The sequence below is a fragment of the Oncorhynchus masou genome, chromosome 31 (genome assembly GCF_036934945.1).
Source record: "Oncorhynchus masou masou isolate Uvic2021 chromosome 31, UVic_Omas_1.1, whole genome shotgun sequence".
Taxonomy (NCBI): domain Eukaryota; kingdom Metazoa; phylum Chordata; class Actinopteri; order Salmoniformes; family Salmonidae; genus Oncorhynchus; species Oncorhynchus masou.
Window position 1 is genome coordinate 75733223 of NC_088242.1, and position 21109 is coordinate 75754331.

The 21109-nt window shown below is 42.8% G+C and overlaps 1 protein-coding gene across 1 annotated transcript; it reads right to left on the reverse strand.

Annotated features, from left to right (window-relative positions):
• Positions 1–4174: 4174 nt before the first annotated feature.
• On the reverse strand, positions 4175–14680 carry LOC135524452 (NEDD4-binding protein 1-like). The gene is made up of 7 exons (XM_064951999.1): positions 14173–14680; positions 11542–13061; positions 9738–9868; positions 9372–9468; positions 6629–6736; positions 6439–6540; positions 4175–6347 (listed from the first exon to the last, which is right to left on the reverse strand). Exons 1-7 carry the CDS (start codon positions 14476–14478, stop codon positions 5924–5926), a joined length of 2688 nt encoding a protein of 895 aa, XP_064808071.1. The 5' UTR covers positions 14479–14680; the 3' UTR covers positions 4175–5923.
• Positions 14681–21109: the final 6429 nt, after the last annotated feature.

Sequence of the window (21109 nt, forward strand, 5' to 3'; positions counted from 1 at the left end):
TCGGTATAGAGAGTTATGTGTGTTAGTTGCCGGGGTGATTATGGGGATGGAGATCGGAGGTGTCCGGTGAGAGAAAGGCAGATTGAGGTTTCCAGGGTTAGAGTAGTACAGAAAGTGTTGTATGTTAAAGCAGTGAAGAGAGTAGTAGACAAATATGGGTACAGGGTGAGGGATCCTGAGAGGATTCCTGTGAGTAGGCAGAGATCAAGAGGGAGAGAGAGTGATGGGAAGAATATGTGCTTCAGTAAGGTGGGCTTTTTAACATTTATAGCCATGGTTGTCAACTGTACTGTAGAAATGAATCTAAAGTCACTAAAAATAGAGGTTGTAGTGGAAGCGGCAGAGAAGTACTTGGGATGTCAAGGATTTACTGCCGAATAGCTACAGGGGGTGTTGAGTGGTAGCGATATGCCCTCTCAGACGTTGGTCTGGAGTAGGACTAGGTAGGCTTAAATAATGGGATGGGTGGTGTTTTTTTTAGAAGGCTAATAGGTGGTAGGGTACATTTCCTTTTTCCTAATTTTGTATCTAAGAATAATGTATGTCGGCCGTGAATGGCCTCACACACCAGTACTGCAGGTGGCGGTGTATGCGGATGTGATCCCCCAAACAAATCCCGAAGAAGAAGAAATCGCATAGCCTACAGTCGCAAAGGCCTGCAATTTGCGTGCAGCAAATACCAAATAGATTATCGACAAAATGTGTTGAAAAGCAGAGAAACCCAGTCAGGCATATCGTAATAGGAATATTTAAAAATACAATCGCTGATAAACAGTTTGGAAAACAAATTATAATTTGTTGTAAAGAGAAGAAAATGAAAATAGCCAAATTTGTCTTTTAATTATCAAAAATATCAATTTATTTAAGTGAAACGTATCTTATTAGCACCAGTGGATATCATTGGTGAGTGTACATATTCACTGTCTTTATCATTGGATCAGTGCCACTTTTGTTTGTTTTTTGTATTTGTGTCTCCCCTTTTTGTATAGGCCTAATACACTATATATACAAAAGTATGTGGACACCTCTCAAATTAGTGGATTTGGCTATTTCAGCCACCCATTGCTGACAAGTGTATAAAATCAAGCACACAGCCATGTAATCGCCATAGACAAACATTGGCAGTAGAATAGCCTTACTCAAGAGCTCTGTGGCTATCAACGTGGTACTGTCATGCACTTTTATTTTCTTCTCCAACACTTTTTTTGCATTATTTAAACCAAATGTTTAATTTTATTTGAGGCCAAATTGATTTTATTGAGTTAAAATAAGCGTTCATTCAGTATTGTTGTAATTGTCATTATTACAAATAAAAAATCGTCAGATTAATCGGAATCGGCTTTTATTGGTCCTCCAATAATCGATATTGGTATCGATGTTGAAAAGTCATAATCGGTCAATCTCTAATACATACATACATACAGTACCAGTCAAAAGTTGACACACCTACTCATTTAAAGGGTTTTTCTTTATTTTTTACTATTTTGTGTTAAGACATCAAAACTATAAAATAACACATATGGAATCATGTAGAAAACCAAAGTGTTTAATCAAAATATGTTTTATATTCTTGAAAGTAGCCACCTTTTGCCATGACAGCTTTGCACACTCTTGGCATTCTCTCAACCAGCTTCATGAGGTAGTCACCTGGAATACATTTCAATTAACATGTGTGCCTTGTTAAAAGTAAATTTGCGGAATTTCTTTCCTTCTCAATGCATTATAGACAATCAGTTGTGTTGTGACAAGGGGTGGTATACAGAAGATAGCCCTATTTGGTAAAAGACCAAGTCCATATTATGGCAAGAACAGCTCAAATAAACAAAGAGAAATGACAGTCCATAATTACTTTAAGACATGAAGGTCAGTTATTCCAGGAGATCAAGAACTTTGAATGTTTCTTCAAGTGCAGTCTCAATTACTACCAAGCTCTATGATGAAACTGGCTCTCATGAGGACCGCCACAGGAATGGAAGACCCAGAGTTACCTCTGCATCAGAGGATACATTAATTTGAGTTACCAGCCTCAGAAATTGCAGCCCAAATAAATGCTTCAGAGTTCAAGTAACAGACTAATCTCAACATCAGCTGTTCATAGGAGACTGTGTTTATTAGGCCTTCATGGTCTAAATTGCTGCAAAAAAAAAGGACTAAAGGACACCAATAATAAGAAGAGATTTGCTTGGGCCAAGAAACACGAGCAATGGACATTTAGACTGGTGGAAATCTGTCCAAATTAGATTTTTGGTAGGTGAACAGATGATTTCTGCATGTGTGGTTCCCACCGTGAAGCATGGAGGTGTGATGATGCTTTGCTGGTGACACTGATTTATTTAGAATTCAAGGCACACTTACCCAGCATGGCTACCACATCATTCTGCAGTGATACGCCATCCCATGTGGTTTAGGCTTAGTGGGACTATCATTTGTTTGGACAATGACCCAAAACAATGACCCAAAACACCTCCAAGCTGTGTAAGGGTTATTTGGCCAAGGAGAGTGATGGAGTGCTGCAGCAGATGATCTGGCCTCCACAATCACCCGACCTCAACCCATTTGAGATGGTTTGGGATGAGTTGGACCACAGAGTGAAAGAAAAGCAGCCAACAAGTGCTCAGCATGTGTAGGAACGCCTTCAAGACTGTTGGAAAAGCATTCCAGGTGTATATGTATAGTGCATTCCTTCGGAAATGATTCCGGAAAGTTTTCAGACCCCTTACCACATTTTGGTAGGTTACATTGATTATAGTTTTTCCCCCATCAATCTACACATAATAACCCATAATGACAAAGCAAAAACAGGATTTTCAAAATGTTTGCTAATTTATTAAAAATAAACAACTGAATCATCATATAGCATACGTATTCAGACCCTTTACTCTCCTTTGTTGAAGCACCTTTGGCAGCGATTACAGCCTCGAGTCTTCTTGGGTATGACACTACAAGCTTGGCACACCTGTATTTTGTGAGTATCTCCTATTCTTCTCAGAAGATCCTCTCAAGCTCTGTCAGGTTGGATGGGGAGCGTCGATGCACAGCTATTTTCAGGTCTCTCCAGAGATGTTTGATCGGGCTCTGGCTGGGCCACTCAAGGAAGTTCAGAGACTTGTCCCGAAGCCACTCCTGCGTTGTCTTGACTGTGTGCTTAGGGTGGTTTGAGGGTGAACCTTCACCCCAGTCTGCGGTCTTTAGCGCTCTGGAGCAGGTTTTCATCAAGGATCTCTCTGTACTCTCTCTGTCACCTCCCTGACAAAACCCTCAGTTTGGCCGGGCGGCTAGCTCTAAGGAAGAGTCTTAGTGGTTCCAAACTTCTTCCAATTAAGAAAGATGGCGGCCACTGTGTTCTTAGGGACCTTCAATGCTGCATAAATGTTTTGGTTCACTTTCCCAGATCTGTGCCTCAACACAATCCTGTCTCGGTGCTCTACGGTCAATTGCTTTAACCTCATGGCTTGGTTTTTATTCTGACACGCACTGTCAAATGCGGGACCTTATATAGACGTGTGTGCCTTTCCACATCATGTCCAATCTATTACATTTACCACAGATGGACTCCAATCAAGTTGTAGAAACATCTCAAGGATGATCAATGGAAACAGGATGCACCTGAGCTCAATTTCGAGTCTCATAGCAAAGGGTCTGAATACTTTCTGAATGCACTGTGTGTGTGTGTGTGTGTGTGTCTGCATGTCATACAGTGGACACCAAACCCTATAGGCCTATGCATGCAATACTCTGAGACATTTAATGCTCAAATCGCTGACAGCTAAACCGTGTGGTGGACAATTATTGTTTTAGGAAAGTAGCCTATAAACCAATACAAAAATAGGCTATTACGTTTGGAAACTTAAAAATTATAATATTTTTGCCTGCATAACCTCGGAAGCCAGCCGCACCAATGTGTCGGAGGAAACCCCAAATGACAACCAACATCAGCTTGCAGGTGCCTGGCCCTCCACATGGACTCACGAGAGCGAGATGAGCCAAGCAAAGGGTCTGAATAAGATATTTCAGTTTTATATTTAATACATTTCCTAAATTTCATCACCTGTTTTTGCTTTGTCACTTTCTGAATGCACTGTACATGACTATTTTTGCTTTCAGTACATGTCTGCACACCAACAAAACAGCTTATAAATGGTTAGAACAAAGACGAGGACAGATTAAGAAAAGGTCTTGTTTATGACAAACAGTTGGCCTTTATTAACTTTACCAGCCTGTGGAAATCAAATATACACCCTGTCTTTCAAGTAGCCGTGAGATACCCACAGAACGCCTATGCCCTCATTGGTGATGTCACTGCATTTCCATTCTCGTAGAAATCTTAAAAGGGAAACAAATGTCAATCAAACATCAGTGACTGATATCCTTTACATTATATAGAGAAGAAACAACAGAAAGGGGACTTGGATACAGAGTCCAAAGTTTTACCCCACTGGTAGAATACACTGACGAACCTCTCCAAAAAGAGTTGGATGTTAGTTATACACAATGGATGCACCTTGTTATACAAAACTAAAGCTATACACAACGGAAGCAAATTGTTTTCATCATAATAGCCAGGCCACTCATCTGTCTGATTTATTTTTAATTTTTAATAAGTGCTCCAGTAGCAACTAGCCCCTGACAGCTTGGTTCACAGTGACCTCTGCTGGCTGGTGACTGGGGCCTTAACCAAATCAAATTTTGTCACATGCGCCGAATACAACAGGTGTAGACATTACAGTGAAATGCTTACTTACACGCCCATAACCAACAACGCAGTTAAGAAAATACCTACAAAAAAGTATGAGATAAGAATAACAAATAATTAAAGAGCAGCAGTAAATAACAATAGCGGGACTATATACAGGGGGTACCGGTAGAGTCAATGTGTCAATGTGCAGGAGCACCGGTGTTGAGGTAATTGAGGTAAACATGTAGGTAGAGTTATTTGTGATCGTTGTTCATTGAACAAACAATGAATAATGGGTTTGCTATGTTACCATTACAAAAGATAGTGACTTGTACAAGAGTGGCCAGGGTGTTCCAGATCATTGAGTAACATGGGTAAGTTGGCTCTGTTTCTGGGCTCTGAGTCAGTCTGGGACTCTCCAGGAGATACAATGGCTATGTCCTCAGAGTGTAGTGGACAATCAGTACAGGAAGATAAGGGACTTAGCAGCCAAACTCTGTAAGTAATATTTGCGATGTCATTCAAGGAATATAATTTCATTTCCTCATGTTTAAGAATGTTTTTAATATATTTTTTTTCAGCACAGGATTGTGCTTGGACAGGGCACTGGTGTCTCCAGGCCGTGTATCTAGACTAGAGGAACCCTTCTACCATGCCAACATAGTATCAAAGCACTGGATTGTGAATCACTGAAGGAATGAAGTATCGCTAGTTTAAAAATAAGCTTCTTTATGGAGCTGTTTGTATTTGTGTGGTTAATTACATAAAACCATACCTGTACATGTCAATGTTCATATTTACAAAATCATACAGAAACAAATTATATTACAACATGAACAAAATAACCTTCCTTCAGCAGTTATTACAGCAATTTGGTTTTACACCTTAAAAACTTGTGCAGAGACAAATGACAGGAAATAAGTACTTAGAACATATGTGGACATCACATACAGTAGATGCCAGCTGGACAATTTCTTCCTCACAATTGTATGGTTTCACTCGGGAAAGCAATCTATTCATGAATGGCATATGTTCCATGGACACTGCTGAACTTAAATGTGTAGAAAAAGGGGAGTTATGCCTTCCAAACAAATAGCCATCCAAGAGCAATGCAGTTGACCGACTTTAATAGAAAAACTTTAAATAGCTCAGTTTTCTGTACATAGGCCTACTATTGGCACCCTCCTTCGACAGAGACTTGTAAGTGTATCTGTGTGTGAGTGACTGAGTACAGTTTTGTGCTTGGTTTCATCCCAGCAGAAGGCCTGATAGTGCATTCAGGTCCCTCATGTAGGGGTTGTCACTGAGGATACGGTCAATGCGCTGCTTCTGGTCGGGGAAGATATCGTACAGCTTCCTTTTGAGCTCTATGGTTTCCGAGGGTGACCGCTGGGGAGGGGGAGAGGGTGTTGGGCGAGGGGTGTGTGATCGCTGAAGAGGGGGTGAGGGGTGAGGAGGGTGTGACCTCTGTGGAGGTGGTGAGGGTGTTGGGTGAGGGGGGTGCCACCCAGGGGGCCCAGAATGTGGCCAGTGGGAGAGTGGCCTCATCTGGGGGGTAGCTGTGGGGCGAGGGACAGATGAGGGGCGAGGGGCAGCCTGCAGAGCTTGGACAAAGACAGGTTGCGGGGTGGCTCGGGGGTCTGGCCTCAGAGGAGGTGTGACTGGGCTCTGTCTGTAAGAGACACACACATATGGTCAATACACATACCTCTGCAGTAAGGTCATACTGTATAAACAATACTATCATCTCCTTTCACACACACCTGTTGTCCTTCCGTAAGAACACCTCCAGGTGAGGGCCATGCTTCCCCAGGGGGTCATCTGGGATCATAAAGTGGTCCTCTACAAAGGTAAACTGCAGAAGCCTGGAAAAAGGGGCCAGTCAGTGTGAGAGGAGAATCCAGGGATTATATAAATGAGTGCATGTCTGATGATTGGTTAAAAGGCCTTCACCTCTCTTGGATGATCCTCATCCATGCCTCTGATGTATTTACAAAGTCCCGCAAGTTGTCATTGGTGACGATAACCCCTCCTGTCTTCTCTGCCAGGTGGAGCAGAAACCTGTAGGTGAGAGAGATAAGACAGACCGAGTCATCTGACAGTGAATCAATATGGATGACAGTAAGGAATGTGGGCAAGGCTGTGGGACAGAGTGAGTATAGGGTGGAATATTTCAGGTATTTTTACAAATGTTCCATCACGAGAATAAATAACTTTTCTCCCGGGTAAACTGGTATTTCCCACCAAAACCGGAAGTGTCATTCAAAAGCATTTAAATAGGCCTATGTCTGGATTGATTACAATTCAAGCCTGATGCAACCTGAGCCTGATTTAAATGATTGTGCGGTTATCCAATACATAGGGCACTGCATATTACGCACCTCATTCAAACCATGATAAAGCAGAGAGAGAACATGCGACTCTGGTGCAGCACATGCGGCCTACAAAGTTAAAAGTATAGGCTAGCAAATTTGATTCAACATTTTCATAATATTTCCACTAATGTTATTAGCCTCCCTCCTTTCTCTCTCTAGTGTTGCTTCATTCCTTCCTCACTTTCAACAGTTAAGGACAATAAAACTTGTTTCATTTATCTTCATCATTCTGCTATAGTTATTAACTGCTATAGCCTATGGCCATCAAGCGTTTGCCCTTCTTTCAAACTACCCGTAAGTTCTATTGGCTGCTATATTTAACAAACAAGAGCTTGTGTCCCTCTTTGAATAGTCTATTGGTATAAGAAATGCCCCAAAAATGATGTCCAGCAAGCTAATCTAGTTTAGCTATTCCTGCATAGGACTGCAATAGCTAAGGATACTTAAAAAAACATGTAAAAAAAGAAGAGACCAGCGGCGCACAGGTGTGTACGTATTGCGCAAGAGAGGTTATACGTTAGAAGCTTATTATGCATAACCCACCATTCATGAACTAAATAGAAGGCCAACAAGGCATTGAATGTATTACCTGAAAGAGGTAAGCTAGGACATCATATCTATATAGATATATCCATCTAGAAATCTTGAACAGGATTATGTATTTTGAATGCAGTTTGAATGGAACTGATGGGTGAGAGAGAGTGCTCGCTCCTGTTTTAAAACTGCAGCTGCAGTAAAAAAGAGAGAGACCCCGGAAGCCAGATGGAGATATGTAAATTAGCCGCACATTCGGTCTTTGTTCCTGTAGCATAGGCTACGCTGCAGCAAATGTAGGTCTGTCCACCTGTCACCATGATGAGATGATACACTACATGACCAAAGGTATGTGGACACTGCTTGTCTAACATCTCATTCCAAAATCATGGGCATTAATATGAAGTTGGTCCCCCCTTTGCTGCTATAACAGCCTCCACTCTTCTGGGAAGGTTTTCCACTAGATTTTGGAACATTGCTGCAGGGACTGACTTCCATTCAGCAACAAGAGTATTAGTGGGGTTGGGCACTGATGTTGGGCGATTAGGCCTGGCACGCAGTCGACATCCCAATTCATCCCAAAGGTGTTAGATGGGGTTGAGGTCGGGGCTCTGTGCAGGCCGGTCAAGTTTGCTTTGTGTACAGGGACATTGTCATGCTGAAATAGGAAAGGGTCTACCCTAAACTGTTGCTGCATATTTGGAAGCACAGAATTGTCTAGAATGTCATTGTATGCTGTAGAGTTAAGATTTCCCTTCAATGGAATTAAGGGGTCGAGCCCAAACCAAAAAAAACACCCCCAGACCATTATTCCTCCTCCACCAAACTTTACAGTTGACACTATGCATTGGGGCAGGTAGCGTTCTCATGGCATGCGCCAAACCCAGATTCTTCTATCGGACTGCCAGATGGTGAAGTATGATTCATCACCCTAGAGAAAGTGTTTCCACTGCTTCAGAGTCCAATGGCGAGCTATGTACAACTACAGCCGACGCTTGGCATCGCGCATGGTGATCTTAGGCTTGTGTGTGGCTGCTCGGCCAAGGAAACATTTCACGAAGCTCCCGACGAACACTTCTTGTGCTGACGTTGCTTCCAGAGGCAGTTTGGTACTGAGCTATTCTGTAAGCCCATTCTACTGCCAATGTTTGTCTTTGGAGATGGCATGGCTGTGTTCTCGATTTTATACACCTGTGAGCAACGGGTGTGGCTGAAATAGCCAAATCCACTAATTTGAAGGGATGTCCACGTACTTTTGTGTATATATAGTGCAGGTGTACATATTGAGATGGGCTGTCAGTCCCCACCCTGAGCATTGATGATTCATCATGCAGTGACCAGACAGAAGGTTGTAGAGAATTCAGATTTAGACATGGCATATCATTTAACATCCTGCTGTTCATAAAAAACATGTATATCATTTACCGGTCTCTTGCAGTTATTTATCCCGGGAAAGGGGAATGGTTTTGGGTGGTAAATCTCGGTAACCGGGTTCCCGCCATTCAACCCTAGTGAGTATGGATGAGGTGGCAGCAGGGAATGTGGGCGAGGCTGTGGGACAGGGTGAGTATGGATGAGGTGGCAGCAGGGAATGTGGGCGAGGCTGTGGGACAGGGTGAGTATGGATGAGGTGGTAGCAGGGAATGTGGGTGAGGTTGTGAGACAGGGTGAGTATGGATGAGGTGGCAGCAGGGAATGTGGGACAGGGTGATTATGGATGAGGTGGCAGCAGATGACAGAGGGTGGGCTGGCTGTATGATGTGGTGAGATGTGTGACTCTGCAGTACCTGTCATCATGGGAGGAAATCCTCTGTCCACAGACCTCTCTGGAAGGAGTAAAGGAGAGCAGACGCAGGTCTTCCAGTTGGTTTAGGTAATGTTGCTCTATTGAGACCCGTGGAGAAAATACACATATTAAGACCATATCCTTAACAGAGCACACATAAAGTGCTCCACATGTTTCTGTCTTATCACCATTCAAACAGTAATATTCACAACTATTTGCCAAAGTACAATCATCTTTCTCCTGACCAACACCTTGGATTGTTGAACTACCGGTACATTTCATGTCACTTCTTCACCCCCCAAAACCAGAGGGAGGAGATTGAGCCCAGGTTGTGGTGGCCTGTGCTGTGGTATGTTTTTGTTCTGACCTGTGGTGTAGCGGTCTCTCTTCTGCCTCCACTGAGGCACAAAGACAGTGATCTCCCGGTGGCCCTGCCTCCAGAAGGCCTCCACAGCGATGGCTATCCCCCGGCAGGAGAAGAAGCGGTGGAGACCATGCCTACAGAGGAGCACAAGGAGGAAGGGTTACTTAGGAATGCTTAGGTTAGGAATGGCTTATAACTATCCTAATACATAAAGTGATTGTTGTATTTCAGATTGACAAATTGAGGATTGTCTTCAGACAGTATTGTCACATGTGAGTAACAAGTAGGGCTGTGATGGTCATGGAATTTTGGATGACTTATTTGCGGTCACCGCTATAACTGTTCAAATAGCAAAAAGCTAGTAACTTCCATCATGATGTAGAGTCACTGCCTCAACAGCAGGTGTTACATTTCTGAATGCTCAGCCTTCCGTCTTCAGTCAGCTGTTTGTCCAAAACACAAAATTCTAAAATTGGCCAGTTTTCGTCCTCTTGAATATGAATATGAAGTTAATTCAAATTCAAATAATATTTTACTAAAACTGCTATGACGGTTATTTTATGACTGTCTATCCTTAATAGTCAATTACACGATTATAAAATTACTGTGCCAGCCCAGTTTGAGATAGACAGCCACTCAGAAAAGTAACACATTGAAGGTGTGAAAGACGTTCTGACATCTACAAAAGAAGTAGCCTAACAGAGTAGAATGTCCCTCTGGTCAGAGACAGCTTTTGGCAGGAGGTTAGCAGTGCTGTGGCCCAAAAATAAAGATACAGTGAGTTTAAATGCAGCCTTTATACAATTCTACTTAAAATTCTACCCAGAGTTGTTGATCACTCCCAATACACTAATCTCATTCTATATCTAAAAAAAAAGTAAAGTAGGGTTTGTTTCTATTACTTGGAGATTGCTGGAAAATATGGGCAGATAGGGGGTCCAGTAGATCTCATTAGAACCGTTACAAACAAACGGCCAGAGGATATTGTGAACACACACCAGCTTAAAACACACGTCTCATTTTGTGGGGCAATGCAAAGTCAAGGGAAGTTCCCTCTTAAAGAGAAAGTTGCACATCCTGTTTGAACTCACTAACTCCAGCACCACTGACGTGGATAGTAAAATCACCGTGTCAACATGGAAATGTAATCGCCAGATATACAAAACTTTATTTCCCCTTGTAATTTTCTAAAATAAAACCCCCATACTTACTTACTTGTATGTCCCTATAGCATATGTACTCTGAGATCTTATCATGAAATGTGATTCTGACCTCATTCGGATGAGGTAGGTAGCCTAACTCAGTCCAGACAAACTGAAGTTAGCTCTGCCAGTCAGGTTAGTCCGAGTCTGAAAGGGTGATACCTCTATTACAATTATTCTGACTAAAACAACTTCCAGTAATGATTTCAGTGGACAGAATAAAATGGTGTGCGAAGTAAGACAGAGGAGAACTGGCAAGTTGAGAGAGATAGTTGGAGTTATATTACTGACAATTATTTTATAGAGATTTTCCCATGTGGACAGTCATTAGCCTTGCCAAAGACACGGTGGCCATGCCTTAAGCCTACTTACTCATACACTGAGGGTTACTGGAAGAGCTCTCAGCTATGAGCTTTTATGTTACGCTTGAAAGTCCTGACTGAGGGTTACACTCCTGCTTTCACACACCCACACCAACGCTCACATAGGCCTACACACAGGTGGTTCCAGACAGTCATATCTGATGACGAGAAAATGAGTGTGGGCTCTCAGTGTTGTTCCACATCCTCCTACAGAGGGTTGTATAGAAAGGGGGGGTTACTCACGCCATGGCTACGTTGCTGCCATCAATGATGATGTGGCGGAGATCAGGGTGTCCAGGCTCGTTCTGTAGGGTCAGGGTGTAGGGGTTTCTCAGGGAATCATGGAAGCGGGTCGTGGCAGTCAGGGGTGGTGGAGCAGGCTCTGTGCGAGGTGGGGGGACTCTGGCTGACAGGGTCTGATAGGAGCAGCCTGGCCGTGTGTCTGCTGGCTGGGTTGGGCGCTGTGGTGTGCTCCGCAGTGCCGTCACACTCTCCACACGTACCGGCCCCATGGTCTGAGCCCCTCCCCGGGACAGGTAGTCCATCCTGGGCCCCGATGGGAAATCCATCTGCTCTGCCATCCTGGCTTTACTGCTAGCCAGTGTGTCTGTGCTGTCCTCATCATCATTGATGGTGATGATATCGTAAGCAGCCCCCTGAGCACTGCTGCTCCTTTTTAGTGTCATTGTCTGCAGCATGCTGCTATACTGTCCCCTCTGGCCAACACCATTGCTGCTGGGTGGCTTAATGTTCTCCTTGGACTTTACATTCAGGGCTCGGTTTGGGACTCTATCTAGCCCTCTATCCTTATCCCTGGAGTTGAAAGTAGAGGAAGAAGACTCAGAGTTGTGGGTTGAGGATGCCCTTCCCCGCTGTCTCTCTGTTCTTTGGCTCTCCTCCACAATGCACTCCAGCAACAGAAAAGTGTCCTCTGTCTGGCCCGTCTCCTTCACCACCCGCTCCACCACCTCCTGCTGGTAGCCCATTGTTCTGAAGAAGTTCACCAGGCACCGCAGGTTGGTCTCAGGGCTCACAGCCTCCCCGTCATCCCCACCATCACTAGAGTCCAGCACCATCAGCCCCATGTTGGTCTTGGAGGGGGTCTTAGTTCGGCTGTCACTAGCCACAGTGTGGCGCTCTCTCTCCATCGACTCCTCTCTCCTCTCCAGGGAGTACTGTCTCTTGGTGTCCCTCAGCTCGCTCTCCGACGAGCGGCGTTTGTGGGAGGGCCGGACGCCATTCAACAACCCCGTCTCGGCCCCGGATGCAGCCCCAACCGCCTTCTCCTCAAAGCTGGTGTCCAGGATGCGGTTGGAAAGGTCAGTGACAGGAGTGCTGCTCTGGGAGCGATCCTGGTCCACGTCTACAACCCCAAAAGGCTGAGTGGGGCTCTGGGCCAGACCTAGCAGCTCCTCCTTCAGGGCACTGGGCAACAGGAGCAGCTCCATGGCATACTTATCATCTTGCTCCTCCACAAACGTCTTGAAGGTGCGTTTCACAGCCGGCTCCCTATCTCCGGGCAGGCTGCGCTTCTCTTGGAAGAGAGCAACAAACTGCTGCACGCGGCTCTTTGCCATGATGACAGACTCAAAGCAGCCCAGCAGGCGCAGTGTGCCTGGCTCCAGCATCACAACTTCAGCGCTGGTGTCCCGCAGCAGTCGGTCAAGGAACAGACCCCGGGCACCGGCAAAGATGCAGTGCATGTCCACGGGGTAGTGCTCCTCCTGCTGCAGCTCTGGATCACACAGGCCTTTCAGGTACTCCTGCAACAACACAGGGTCAACACCAGTTAGAAAAGTAGACTTGACAAAAAAAAATAAAAAAAATCGCCATACACATGAGAAGGTCCACATTCGAAGCTTAACAGGGTAATGCGCCAATTGAAACTGATGATGCATGATGCACAGGGATACCCCCTCTACGCCTACTCAAGAAACTTCACTCATCTTCACTGACAACTCTCAGTCAACTCTGTCATCACCACATTGACTGTAAATTGGCGAGATTAAAACGTGGAAGATGGGAAGTTGTCAGAAACCAACTGAAACCCAATGAGGAAATCTCAACCTCTTTCCAGAAATATTTGATGAATCAGCCTCAAGTTTGGCTATGTCAAAGAAGCACCTGTCACAGTGTGTCTCCTCTCCATACAGCGGACATGGTTTCCTGATGACTAAACACTGGAAAGATACATGATGAGGCAAGACATAACTGTGTTGGGGTTTCCGTTTTCTGTGTTCTCAATGGGGTGGGAGGAGATTCCAAATTTACTGGCACCAATAGTAATCATTTCCGCGTTGTCGAACAGGTGACATTGATATTACCGAATCCGGTGATCTGTACATTGAAATTTACCTGCCCGCTACACGATGTTGTCAAGGAAAAACTCAAGGCACAGAAGTGTAAAAGATGTAGCCTAGCTAAGACTGGTGTTTTTAGAGTAGTAGAATGAACGGGAAATCAGTGTTGAAATGAAATCAAAAGGAACGCCAAGAACAGCTTGTCCGACTGTCATGCAATTCGGGATCTTACGGAATGATGTAAACCTGGCCGGACTCTTAACGTTAGATCTATAATCTTTAACGTTACTGATATATTATCTGTACAGTTAATTTGCTAGAAGGCATATGACACAGAGCCTTAACAGATTATGAAACCCAAACAACTTCTCAATTAGCATAGTAGCTATTCCATTCGTTACACCATGACCATGCGATTGATTATACTGCCTGATTTGTCGCTTACATTTCAGGATGTAATGGCTTCTCTACTTACGTTAAAAGGCTGTGTAACTGCCTGACAAAAGTAAATAAAACATAAGAATGGGTATCAATGTTATAAGCCTCAAGCTAATTTCAACAAGTCAATGTTTACCTTTGCCCTCGACACGTCGTCTCTCCTCCCCTTGAGTTGAAGCCATATCTGCCTTGATGCTGTACTACTGTGGGCTCCAGTGTCCAAAAGGCCGATAATTGTGAAAACTACCCGGAAAACCTGTTCTACTCTGGGCTTGGCGCATTTCAGTTCTTCTTGCTTGTTTTCAAAGACAGCAAATTCGTCCACTGTCAGGGACTCTTGCTGTTGTTTGCTCCCTGTTGGCGACAGCCTGTTTCCTAGGGGTTCCTTACAGGTTACCTCGGTGACTCGCTTCATACCGAGAAGGGGCCGCGTTGTTGACATTCTGTTTTTGAATATGTCTGTCCCTGTTGACAACAAATCGTTTTAATATCGTAACCATTCGGTGTCATTTGGATCTTTATCCTCCTTCATGGTTTCCTCCTATCGGCATTCCTCTTCTATGCGGTGATATATTAGCTAGAGTGGTCCAGTTTTAAGACAACTTTTTACATGTCAACCCCGACGCATCCGGAAAGTCCCAGTGATGACGTCATCAAAAGACGACAATATGTACGGTATGTGTTTATTTATCTCATCCAAAGAGAAGATCTTATAGATATTTTGACTATCTATTCAATATCTTTAGTAAATGTAATTATTTTTTTTGTAAATAACTTCCCATGGAAAAGAAAAAACAACCAATGTTAAGACACATCATTGTCAAACAAATTATAATGGTCACAAGGGCAATTAGTGGGACATAGGTTTATCATCCAGATAAATATGGATTATAAACCAGTCATGTTATAATAGATCATTTTTACCAAGCACATTTGTGAAACTCCAGAAATACCCGTATTCGTGAAGCTGATTCGTCAATTCATAGCTGATCTAAAATTATACAATTCCACCACCTACTGGTGATGAAGCTACATAACATAATACGCTTGATGATAGATGTGTTTTGCGCATTGTCAACCTTTTTTCATGACACATAATGAGCCATAATACAAGACAAGAGTTGTGAGGTTTGTGAACAGGCTCTAGACAATTGTAAACTTAATTAATGAATGTAGTCTGCTTACATAAATTAATTGTGCTGAAAACGAATGTGACTATTATTGGTACATTGTAATCAGAGCCATATTTGTCCATTAATCTAAATATGGCTCTGAGTGTAATGCATTTGCCTAATACGGTTGGGTAAAGCTGAGCATAAATTTGGAAAAATACTTTCCCTCTAACTGGAGTTTATCTGCTAATATGAGAGGAACTAACATTTGTGCCAGTTTAATCTCAAGACACCAATACACTATAGCAGGGTTTCTCAATCTCGGCCCTCAGGACCCCAAGACGTGCACGTTTAGTTTTTGCCCTAGCACTACACAGTTGATTCAAATAATCAACTAATCATCAAGCTTTGAATCAGTTGTGTAGTGCTAGGGCAAAAAAACTAAACGTGCACGTTGCAACTCTGCCTAGAAGGCCAGCATCCCGGGGTCGCCTCTTCACTGTTGACATTGAGACTGGTGTTTTGCGGGTACTATTTAATGAAGCTGCCAGTTGAGGACTTGTGAGGCGTCTGTTTCTCAAATTAGACACTCTAATGTACTTGTCCGCTTGCTCTCAGTTGTGCACCGGGGCCTCCCACTCCTCTTTCTATTCTGGTTAGAGCCAGTTTGCGCTGTTCTGTGAAGGGTGTTTTATGAGATCTTCAGTTTCTTTGCAATTTCTCGCATGGAATAGCCTTCATTTCTCAGAACAAGAATAGACTGACAAGTTTCAGAAGAAAGATATTTGTTTCTGGCCATTTTGAGCCTGTAATCGAACCCACAAATGCTGATGCTCCAGATACTCAACTCGTCTAAAGAAGGCCAGTTTTATTACTTCTTTAATCAGCAAAACAGTTTTCAGCTGTGCTGACATAATTGCAAATTAGTGTTCTAATGATCAATTAGCCTTTTAAAATGATAAACTTGGATTAGCTAACACAACGTGCCACTGGAACACAGGAGTGATGGTTGCTGATAATGGGCCTCTCTACGCCTATGTAGATATTCCATAAAAAATCTGCCATTTCCAGCTACAATAGTCATTTACAACATTAACAATGTCTACACTGTATTTCTGATAAATTTGACGTTATTTTAATGGACAAAACATTTAGCTTTTCTATGAAAAACAAGGACATTTCTACGTGACCTCAAACCTTTGAACGGTAGTGTATATATATATATACGGTATATATATATATATATATATATTTTTTTTTTTACACATTTGTTGCATGCAATCCAGAATCTCTTTTGCATATTCAAGATATACAGACTGAGAAATTTAGCCTTTGACCAAGTAAAATAGTATGCAACGCCAAGTGATGTGACTTGATATAAGCCAAATCTGTGTATTTGTTTGATTGTGTTTCTGTATGTGATAGTGTTCTTTTCGTGCCTGTGTTTTTCATGGAGTTAGACATTAAGTGAAAGCAAAAGAGGTGTGTGTGTGTGTGTGTGTGTGTGTGTGTGTGTGTGTGTGTGTGTGTGTGTGTGTGTGTGTGTGTGTGTGTGTGTGTGTGTGTGCGCACACTGGATGAGCAGAGGTAATGGAGAAAGAGGAGTGGCTGGCTGGCTGTTGTCAGGTGCCGAGGCCTTGAGATGGAGGAGAACACAAAGCAGCAGCTATACAGGCCATCCAGAACAACAACGCCTCATCCACACTGATGGCAATGGCAAAGTGTTCGCTCTGTCAGTCAGGAACATTGATTATAACAACATTATAAATCCAGCAATTGTAACAGTGTTAAAAGCAATTTAGAGTATTATCTTTATATGTAACTATTAAACTGTATTGGAGGGCTCCCCAACTGGCGGCCCGTTCCCTGGATTTGCCCCGCGAGTGGTTTTATTTGGCCCCCCAAGTTTTCAAAGCAAAAAAAAGGTATAATTTGTTTTATTTGTACAATTTTCACTGTTGGACATAAAAGACTAAAAACACCAGGAAATCAGCTCCAAGTGACTTTCATTTGGGAAATCTCTTCCCGAATATTTCCAAGCATAATACAGAGACGTGATTGTATACAAATGTAAGGTTTGAAATTATTATGTTTTAGGCAAATATATCTGTTTGTTGCTTCTTGCGGGAAATTTTCAGTCTACAAATTCTTTTGAATAATGTTTTGGACCTCCGACCACCCGCTCAAGAAAAAATTTGCCCACGGCTGTAGTTGCTTGATGATCCCTGCTGTATTGTATTGTGAAAGGTGTGGCATGAAGCATTACCGTGACAATTTGCATTCATACTCTGTCCACTAGATGATGCTCTCACCCTCCAGACACCAAAAAGGCCTCTAAACCAGGCTCTTTCCCCTCTCCATGGCAGAGTCATATTGACAAAAACAATTCTGGACATCGATCATTTTCATTATTTGAAGTTCAGACGCACAGAGCAGAGGAATCTAGTCTTTATTAAAGTTAATTGAAGAGAAGAGTTGGGCTGAACAAGAGAAGAGAGCAAGCCGTGAACCATCAACGTCCAGATGACAGTAATATCAGCAGAGGTATCCTGTCGCCCCATTTGTTTTTGGCAGCCTCATAATGTACCAAGCCTTCAAAACTAAATGGACGCTCACTGTTGTTGGAACACAACCACACCACAACACAGCCAGACCTTGATTACCTCACATTCTCCTCATGTTGTGTTTTGCTCTGCCTGTGAATTAACTAGTCTCTCTCTCTCTCTCTCTCTCTCTCTCTCTCTCTCTGTCTCTCTGTCTCTGTCTGTCTCTCTCTCTCTCTCTCTCTCTCTCTCTCTCTCTCTCTCTCTCTCTCTCTCTCTCTCGCTGTCTCTCTCACTGTCTCTCACACACATACACATGGAGTCCATGAGGAATAGTTAGGCAATATATCAATCAGTGGTTACTCTTTATTCTCCTCTCATCAAGAGGACATTCCTACTCCTAATTTCTATAAGACATGATTGAACCATAGCTATGGACAGGAAATCACACATTATAAATATCTGAAGAAATATGGCTTGACATATTGTTCAAGGAATGAATGGTATTATTATATTATATTTAAGCAATAAGGCTGGAGGGGGTGTGGTATATGGCCAATATATCACGGCTAAGGGCTGTTCTTTGCACAACTCAATGCGGAGTGCCTGGACAAAGCCCGTAGCTTCGGTGTATTGGCCATATATCACAACCCCCCCCCAAGGTGCATTATTGATATTATAAACTGGTTACCAATGTAATTATTTTGTCATACCTGTGGTATACTCTCTGATATACTGTACCACGACTGTCAGCCAATCAGCATTCAGGGGTCGAACTACCCAGTTTGTAATAAATATTAGAATATTTCCATTCTATGACTAAGCTGATGTTGTCTGAGTTGTAAGGACATGTGCATTAGATGATAGGAAGGAGCACAACAGAATGAGGAGAGGTTTTCACTGCAGGGCCCATATCTCCAATAATATCGACATTCAATGTGATCAAACTCTTTTGTTTGGGATCACTGAAGACTCATCGGGTTAAATAGTCTCAACAAATGGAGCTGTCAGTGAGTCTGCTCTGCCCTGCTCTGTAGTCCGGAGGTCATAATGCTGTGCAGATTGGGCTGGGTCTACAGCCAGCCAGTGGGACTATTTCAATTGGCAGTGGCAGTTGAGGGTGGACAGCTGTGAGGTGCAGAACACCACTGACCTGCGACACATACTCCAATTTAGTTCTTATTGGATAGTCACTGTTCAGCCACAGCTGGGACGGCCAGACAGAAGACAGAAGTGAGATGTGGTAGGAGTTCTTGGCTTGAGGTGCAGATGGGAGGCCTTGCTTATTTTCTGTTAACATGTATGAGTGTCACATACACAAATGTTTACGGATGTGACCGTTGACAGCTTGGGTAAGAGACAGCCTCCACCCAGCCACCCCCTAGCAGGTCATGTGGAGCAGGAAATACATATAAAACCAGATAAAAGGCAGATCATGAATAATAAAATGGTCATAAATGTAATAATCTGGCCTGATGATTTATGAATTTACAGTGTGTGATGGCCCCGACCACACTGTAAATATTTATGTGACAAGCGCTAAGCTCTCTTTAATTGTGATTAATGGTTATGCGTCGGAGCGGACCCCATAACTGCCAGGCTTTATTACAGGCAGTTGGCTGAATGCAAATGTTATTTCGTGTAAGATTAGTGAGACAAATTGGGCTTTTCCGGTGGTCTACAGCACATTAGACAACAATCAGCCTCTCACGATTCAACACTTCGATTACTACAGCAGTTTTTTCGACAGGAGGGATCTGTCAAAGTTTAGACCCCACTGACAGCTACAATAAAAGAAAAAGGACACATTGATACATGCATGCACACACTCACAAGCACACACTCACATGCACGCACACATTCACGCATGAATGGACTCACACACGTACACACGCACATGCAGACACACACCTATTTATGTGGTGAGCCTGCGTCAGAACCCAGGTGTGTGTCACTGGGTTTGAAGGGGTGATATGAACACTATCCATTAAAGGGTCAGTGAGTCACAAATGCCTGGAACATTGTGTACATTGTGGTTGTATCTTTATTATGAGATTGCGATATGTAATTTGTAGAAATGTGAAAATGCCCTATTCACTTCCATACATTTTTGGCCCAGTACCGGTTTACATTCAGACGAGCCCTGTGACACTTGTGGTGATCATAGAGTAAAATGGAGAACGCCATCATGTTCGTGAGAGTGTCACCTTTCCATAGAGTCATATTAGAGTTTCTATACCCAGAGGCATAACATCGCGAGACTTCCCGGGAACGCTGGCGAAACAGGCTTAATAGACCAGGCCTGGTTTTGGGGTTTGAGAAGTCAATGAGGGAAGTGAAAATTCTTCCTTAGTTGTTAAAATTTTCTCAAACTCTAAAGGCTAAACCTAGATTCAAGCCAATGTCTTAAATAGTTGAACATGTTATTATTCCAACCTCGTGAAAGTGACAAACTGACACGTTTTCATTTTCGTCAAAAACAACTTTATATCGAAGGAGTGTCTTTTTGATTTTACGGCCTGATCAATCAGTCTATAAAAAAAAACATATCTCTAGCTTGAACAGATGGATTTTGTTGGGGATTTTTAAAATTATGTCGTGAAGAGTTTCGTAGAGGCGTGGACATCGACTCTTTTAAATACATTCCCAATGTCAAACCTGTTGGAGAACATTCCTAGAACATGACCAAAACGTTTACTTTTAAACTTTTAGGAAACGTTCTGTTAAGGTAATGAAATACCAAGAACATTTAATAAAACTTGTGAAGTTCCTTAAATGTGCTGATAATGTTCCAAAGCCAAGCAACACCATTCCCAGAAAGTTGTGGGAAGGCTGTATGCTAAATAACCATAGGACAACCACACTCTCACCAAGCTCTAAGAAACATAGGGTTCTCAGAACGTTATGTGCTAGCTGGGTTCCCTTTAATTTAAAGAACATTAAGAAGCAATGTTATTCTGTGGGAATTTCAGTACATCAGCATAACATTACCTACAGGTTAGCTCATGGTTCTATTTGAAGTCATGTTCTCAAATTCCATACAAAACCTGAGACCTTTAACGTTCAGAGAATGTTTTAAGAATGTTATTTAAAAACATGCATTCCTTTCTCAGAATCAACAAAACTCTCTCTATCTTCTTAAGTGTGTTCCATTAACTGATCTTAATGAGTTGCTTGCTTCCCTTGAAATGGGGTCTGTTTTGAATAGACTAAAATGAATAGCTTTGTATGCGTAAAAAAAACATGGCTGCTAGCTCCATCCTGGTGGTCTGGTGAACTAATTCCATGGATAGAAAACAGAAGATTATAGTTTCTAATCTCATTGATGCCGTGTCAAAAGAAAAACAAGTGTTTGCATGATTAATGCCTAAGGAAGTGCATTTGCATGTGTCCTATCTGAGCTTGCAGTAACAAATAA